Here is a 7,166-nt window from a genome sequence, read left to right on the forward strand (position 1 = left end):
ACACACACACACACACACACACACACACACATATATATATATATATATATATGTGCAGACGCATCTGAGTATCATAGTATTTGATCACACCCTCATATGGCAGTATACAAATGTTAACGAATCCTTCGCTGCATATACAGATTGCTCATCAAACTTTATTTTTATTAACAGGCAGCTTCTCGGAGTCAAAGCACAACCCGCATTTATTTCTCACGGCTCGATTTGTCCTGGCTGATACTGATGCTGAGCCCGAGGTGACCCATACTTACTGGCAAGGACACGATGACGGCTATGTGCGTCTCTTCCATGACGCACACGTGCCGGAAGAGCATAGACAGGAGGTTAGACCACCTTTTCAGATATGTTTTTTGTGCGGATGTTGCGCGCGAATTATGATAACCTATGTCATCCTCATGTTTGATAGGTGTATCACGCATGTCTCATCTCGGTCATGTGCAAACAATTTTATAAATAGGTTCTGTTGAGCAACGGCGATCGATACCAGGATACCTCCCTGTGGGAGTTGATGTACAAGCGCATTAGTAATGCCAAAAGTTTTATATACATCGCCGGATGGTCCGTATTTGTTCCAACCCGTCTTATCCGTAGGGAGAACGAGGAGGAAATACCCACCCTAGGTGAGTTTGGATTTTTTTAAGTGTTACTAGTGCTGTTTGTGCGATTTTGTGGTCGGAATAGCTTTCTAGGGCATCTGTAAACATTCAAGAACAGATGTACATATTTGTTACTGTTGTACTTATCGTATTGTACAACGAATATATTCACACTGCCAAACCCTCAATCACGTGAATGAACAGGCGAACTTCTAAAAAAAAAGGCGGATGAAGGTGTAGAAGTCGTGGTAATGGTCTGGGATGAGGTGATGTCTGTTAAATATCTGATGGAAGCCGGTCTCATGGGCACACACGATGAAGAGACTCACCGATACTTTGATGGAACAAAGGTGTGTGGAGTATGACAGAGACTGATTTCGACATTGTATACAACATCCTTTGAAGTTAGTGGCGCACTTGTCTGGCTCAGCCGGCCGACTATAATATCGCGAATGGTTCGAATACTTCGCGCGGGTGACCATCACGTCTTATCGCATTGATACTCAGCCTAGTGTACACTCTGATTGACTTCCTCTCACTCAGGTGAACTGTGTCAAGTTCTCGAGAACAGGCGATATGAAGAAGAAGAGTATACTCAAGCGGATAGTGTTCAGTTCCAAGCAGCTATTCTCGGTCACGCATCACCAGGTACAGAGCCTCTTATCTTGCCACAGAATCATTGACGACTTCTGATTTTTCCTGGTGGTTTCGTTTGCTAGCTTTCAGTTTTGACTTGCACTTCATCGGTTTACTATCACTGTCTTCAAACTTTTACTACTACTGTCTTAAAACTATTACCATTTCTGTCTTCAAACTCTTACATAAGTGCACTTCAACCGGAACTTCACTATTACTGTCTTTAAACTCACAATTCAAATATCCGACGGAGTTGTATTCAGAATGCCGTTGCTTAATTACGCGCTATGCTCGGACTCATTCTCCGCAGAAAACCGTAGTTTGCGATGCGCCTACAAGAAACCAGGCGAAGATCTGTGCGTTCGTGGGAGGAATTGACTTATGCGATGGACGGTAAGCAAGTTTTGTGATGTGATTTGCGATTGTCACGACGTTACTTTTATGAATTCATAACACTGTGTGATCCGAATATTCACTCGTTGAATATTGCTTCCCCGGGTTGTGTTTATATCTATAAATTCAGGTACCAAGGGCACGGTTTTCAACTATTGGATGGGAAAGCACTGCTACCTGCTGGATTCACTTGTCAGTTCGTATGACTACAGGCGATTAGGATGATGATTTGGCAAGAATTCTCACCTCATCAGTTCTATCCACTCTCTATTCTATTATGTAGGTACGATACAGCGGATCATTGCTTATACCGGCGGATGTTGAGCTACGAATATCCTGCCTCAGATTACCACAATCCTGGAGATAACTCTTTCCATGCTAAGAATGCTCCCCGCCAGCCTTGGCATGATACGCATTCGTATATTGAGGTGTGTGAGTAGTTATTTTTCTGGATATTCATTTTGTGGTTTTGTTGTATACATATACATGAACGCGTGTTTTGAGCGTATTTTTGCATCATGTGTATGCAATTACCATCAAATTTATACAGAAGTACATGCTGTATTATCAACCACTTCTGATTTGCTATTATACTCCATGCATATTCACCTGACAGATGACCGGTAGATTCCAGGCTATAGTCCTCATAGTTCTTAGTAGCTGGTTCTATGGTGTTGTACATCAACTTCAACCGACGGTGTAGTCACATATCTCCATAATGAACAATGTATTTGCTATTGCCCATTCGTGCAGGGAACGGCCGCTTGGCATGTGCTTCAAAACTTCCGCGAGCGCTACAACAGTCAGTCCTCAAGCAAAGCACCAAGGCTGAGCAACTGGACGGATACTGTCGGTAGCGAGACATTAGCGGACAGAGAGAAGGACGAGAATTGGAACGTGCAGATATTCCGGTCCATTGATAGCCACGTTGCGGCGTAAGTTTTTCTGAAGACTGCGACATTTATACCCCTTTTTGGACACTGTCTGCCGGTCAGAATGGTCAATATCACGTACAATTGTAGAATATCTAAAAATTCAGATACTCTTTTGCGTATTGCAGGACACTTAAATTGCTTCGATCTGATTGCCCGTTACTTGCAGATTTGAGGATAATACATCTGAGCTGTTTGAAATCGACTCTTTTAAAGTAGACAATAGTATCCACGAGGCTTATGTACACCAGATCAGGCGCGCCAAGAAGTTTATTTACATTGAGAATCAGTACTTTATAGGCAGCAGTCATCTGTGGGAGAATCCCAGTGATATATGCAGGTATGCTTTGTAAGCTGTCAATCGACGGTACTTTCAATTGATTACTTGGTATTTCCGTACTTGATATTTGTATGTTTATAGCGAGCTCCGCCACTAACTCACCCTCACCTCATAGTAGAGTGTTCTGTGAGAGTGTATAAGTTTGCAATTAAACAATCCAAACCTGATTGATGCCAGAAGCTTTATATATTTCATTTGCTATCTTTCTCCATGTTCATAGCGCACCCACCAATAGCTCACTTACACCTGAAGGATCTGGCAGTAGAGTCCAATCCCAACCTGTTTAATGATAGTAAGATATTTATTTCCGTTACAGACATGTTATTCCTGCGGAGATAGCGAGAAAAATCTGCAAAAAGATTGAAGCTGGAGAAGAATTTTGTGCGTACGTGGTGATGCCCATGTGGCCGGAAGGACCAGCCCCCGATATTGTTATCCAAGAGATTATGGCTCACCAGAACGAGACAAGGAAAATGATGTATTCTATGATAGCCAGGTATGATCTGACATAGGCATGTAGGATAGCGAAGCCGCCATGTCCCAACTTTGATGAGCATTGTCTCGTTGTTTGGGTCAGTTTCTGGATCTTATGTCCTTTTGTTAACTTATCGCCTATCTACGCCGGAATCGTACCCTGTCGTACAGAGCGCTACAGAAAGCAGGATCGAAGGAGCATCCCCTGCGCTATTTGGTATTCCTCTGTGTCGGTAATCGAGAAGAGGAAGGCAGTGACGAGGGGAAGCTGGATATTAGCGACGCTTCCAAATACGGCGAAACACTCTCCAAAACCCGTAGATATATGATTTACGTTCACTCCAAGATGGTAAGTCGAATTAAACCAACTGAGGCACAATACTAAACTAGCAGTCGCCTTATGAGAGACTAGGATTATCCTGTGAGCTGAGCATATCAGTGGTGTTCTGATACTACATCATGCCTATTGCTATTGACACTCCATATTTGACACGTCTTTTTAATGCATTCTCTCTGACCATGGCGCTCACTTTCTCACATTCTCTTCCTCCTTTGGACACGTACGTGAGGTAGATGGTAGTGGATGACGAGTACGTGATACTGGGCTCGGCTAACATAAACATGCGGTCCATGGCCGGCGAGAGAGACACGGAAATCTGCTCCGGAATGTTCCAGAAAAAATACCGTGCCACCCTAGATGCCTGCCCACAAGGACAGGTACATATGACAAGTATTCGTCGTGCGCGGTGTTTGTTTAAATTTTTTTTTTGGGCATATCTATTTGACGAGGTTGAGCTCTATATCGATGATATCAGTACTTCCATCATCTCGCTGATAGATTGGTTTCCTTGATATTTTGTTTAGGTATACGGATACCGACGTGCGTGCATGGGCGAACATCTCGGGGGCCAAAGCGACATGCTGGAGAAGCCATGGACATCGGAGAGCAATCTGTGGATACGAGAGCAGGCTGCCAAGAATTGGGAGCTGTATAGTCAAGACAACCCTGTCAATATGCCATCGCACCTCCTGCCTATGCCCTTCATGGTGGACATGGTTGGTACAGTCACAGCGCATCCGGACTACCCACACATTCTTGACACGACGGCCAAAGTACTCGGCGAGAAGAGTAGTGTTATCCCGACTTATGTCACAACTTAGGTTAGGGATCGGACTGCCGACAATAAATACATACTCAATTTACGAAATGGATTTTCTTTTCAGATATGGAGGGAAATATGTTTAATATCGCCACCCGATTCTCAGCTCTCGCACAGCGCAAAGACATTTATATTGGCTTTTCTCGATCTATCAGGATAGGAAGTCACGACAGGTTCGTTTCCATTGCCTTGGCGAAAGTTCAATTTGGCCCGAGTCATCGAATGTGGCCTTATATTATTACTCGAACATTTACAGAGTACGTGATTCGCTGTTCTGTACATATATACCCGGCTTTTGCCTTCATCCTTAGTCGTTAAAATTTTAAATATCTGATGACTCAATCCGCCTCAACAATTGGAAGCTCGCGTAAGAATGCATTCGCATTTGCAACTACATCGGTCATCGCGGATACATTGTGCACGCGAACAAAATCGACCTTTGCATTGACGCACTGGGTCACAGCGGCAGCGGTACCCCAGTCTCGTTCGGTGGGGTCCGTCTCCTTCGAGTGTCCGGCTATCGTGCCCAAAAACCGCTTTCTAGATGGTCCCACCAGCACGGCATACCCTAACAGAAAATACATTGAGGGTTGATATCTTAAGAAAGTGTCTTAGAAGACTATGCTAGGTGTGAAACTCTGCAAGATTGTAAGTATCCTCAGAATGCTCACTTGTGTACAGCAAGAGTACACCCATTCACCCCAAAAAAAGATGATTACGAAATTTCAAAGGAATCCTGATTTGCTAGTTGCCAAGGAGCTACGCAAGTATACCCACTCACCTTCTAATTTGCCGGAGAATAGTTGAGGGAGTGCCCTCATCAATTCCACATTCTGTACGCCGATTTTTGCGAATCCGACTCCAGGGTCTAATATTATATTCCACTTCCTAACTCCAGCATTCGAAGCAGATTGCACAGTACGACATAGTTCCCGATAAACACCTGTTTGAAATTGCGAATAGGCAAATGCTTTGACTGTTGAGCCTCTAGTACAGTGTATAATTACCGCACTCGTACCCAACACACACACCAAGCAGAATTCATTGTATAAACTAGCACACCGAGTGTTAACCATGACAAAATCTGAAGCCGCACTCGACGTATGATATGTCGAGCGTAGTTGGAATTTCAGCGATTTCAAATACCATCGATCAGACCCGTCTCCTTGCTATAATCATTCTGTGAATTCATCGTTTTCGAAGTGCCTCGCGAGTGCATCAACACTATAGGGACCTGTGGAAGAAGAAGTAGAGAAATATTTTAATGCCTATTTGAATGCCCAACAAAGATGTAATTTTTTTTTCAACCTTTACAAATTCACTGCTACACGCGGTAGTTTCCGCTCCATATTTCCCACATGCTACTTAAGTGTTTGCAAGCAGTGAATATCTTAGGGAGTGAGAATTGTGCCTTGTGCTCGCATTCAAACCCGAGCGACGCATTTGGAAAAAGATGGTGCAGAACATTGTACCTGTAATCTTGCAGCTAATTGCAGCATTGCCTTATCGCCACGCCCGGCTGTCACATCGTTAATTATGTCCGCTCCTGCGCCTATAGCAGCCTCAGCTACACTAGCGATGCTCGTATCCACACTGATCACTATATCGGTGTACCTGAACAACATTCGAAGAGCGAATTGATACATGACACAAGTAAATTCCACTGTTGCGAGGCCGAATCATGATATGGCCAAACGACTTTCACTTCAATATATGGTATGCATATTGTTTGGGACTCGCATAAAATGCGCTAAACCTTCACACAGCTATCGAGTAGACATATTTCGAAGCTCACCTTTCACGGATTGCTGAGATTATCGGCACGACCCTCTTAATTTCCTCCTCCGTTCCTACAACATCTGCGCCAGGCCGTGTAGATTGGCCACCGACATCTACTATGGCGGTCCACTTATTCCTGCTTATTTTAGCATGAGAGTAGGTAAATTCCCCATTTTCAATACCAGTTTTTGGTGGACAACCCTCATCGCCTACCCATTCACCCACCAATCGGAGCGCCTCGGCGGTCCCGTCACCCAGGTTGCCCCCGTCTGTAAAGCTATCAGGTGTCGCGTTTAATATACCTGACGAATAAGAAGAATTAACTCTTTACAATTAAAATGAGTAATTGAGGATCGACGAAGGCTTGTCAGTATACTGTGAAGCCTCCATCTCATAATAACTCTCATGCTCTAGTCGATGCGGATAAATTCATTACAGCGGTACATGTAGATTCATAATTTGAAAATTGATGAGACATGGAAAGACAGAGGTCTATAACGCGAAGAAAAATAATTGCTCATCACATGATAGTATGACCCGTACGTATGCAGTGGTCGTGTCAAGTTACGGTGAGTTGTCAACTAGCACTTAACGAACTGAGATCTGATACAGTGTACAACGCATTTCGACCAATGTAAAGCTATATATATATATATATATATATATATATATAATATATATAATATATATATATATATATATATATATATATATATATATATATATATATATAGAGTATATATAATAATAATAATATACAATATATAATATATACTTATATTATATATATAACACGAGAAAACTCATATAATATACAATAATCAATTACCACACACAC

The 7,166-nt window shown here is 42.9% G+C and overlaps 3 protein-coding genes across 3 annotated transcripts in view; 2 read left to right on the plus strand and 1 right to left on the minus strand.

Annotated features, from left to right (window-relative positions):
* Window positions 1-110: 110 nt before the first annotated feature.
* On the plus strand, window positions 111-2,582 carry SARC_04224 (hypothetical protein; the record flags this gene model as incomplete). The annotated part of the gene is made up of 7 exons (XM_014301947.1): window positions 111-341; window positions 476-638; window positions 819-964; window positions 1,158-1,262; window positions 1,561-1,643; window positions 1,927-2,071; window positions 2,397-2,582. The coding sequence occupies 7 exons, from the start codon at window positions 111-113 to the stop codon at window positions 2,580-2,582; spliced, it is 1,059 nt and encodes a 352-aa protein (XP_014157422.1).
* A 728-nt stretch (window positions 2,583-3,310) lies between these two features.
* Window positions 3,311-4,550, plus strand: SARC_04225 (hypothetical protein; the record flags this gene model as incomplete). Its single annotated transcript, XM_014301948.1, has 4 exons — window positions 3,311-3,411; window positions 3,561-3,738; window positions 3,963-4,106; window positions 4,254-4,550. 4 exons carry the CDS (start codon window positions 3,311-3,313, stop codon window positions 4,548-4,550), a joined length of 720 nt encoding a protein of 239 aa, XP_014157423.1.
* Window positions 4,551-4,887: 337 nt separating this feature from the next.
* SARC_04226 (hypothetical protein) overlaps window positions 4,888-7,166 on the minus strand; it is a gene marked incomplete at both ends in the record, with an annotated part of 3,520 nt that continues 1,241 nt past the window's right edge. The window contains 5 exons of the mRNA XM_014301949.1: window positions 4,888-5,117; window positions 5,331-5,492; window positions 5,696-5,783; window positions 6,022-6,163; window positions 6,345-6,630. Of these exons, the coding sequence (XP_014157424.1) occupies window positions 4,888-5,117; window positions 5,331-5,492; window positions 5,696-5,783; window positions 6,022-6,163; window positions 6,345-6,630 (908 nt within the window). The remainder of the gene's footprint in view (window positions 5,118-5,330; window positions 5,493-5,695; window positions 5,784-6,021; window positions 6,164-6,344; window positions 6,631-7,166) is intronic.

This window comes from Sphaeroforma arctica (genome assembly GCF_001186125.1).
Source record: "Sphaeroforma arctica JP610 unplaced genomic scaffold supercont1.231, whole genome shotgun sequence".
In the NCBI taxonomy this organism is placed as follows: Eukaryota; class Ichthyosporea; order Ichthyophonida; genus Sphaeroforma; species Sphaeroforma arctica.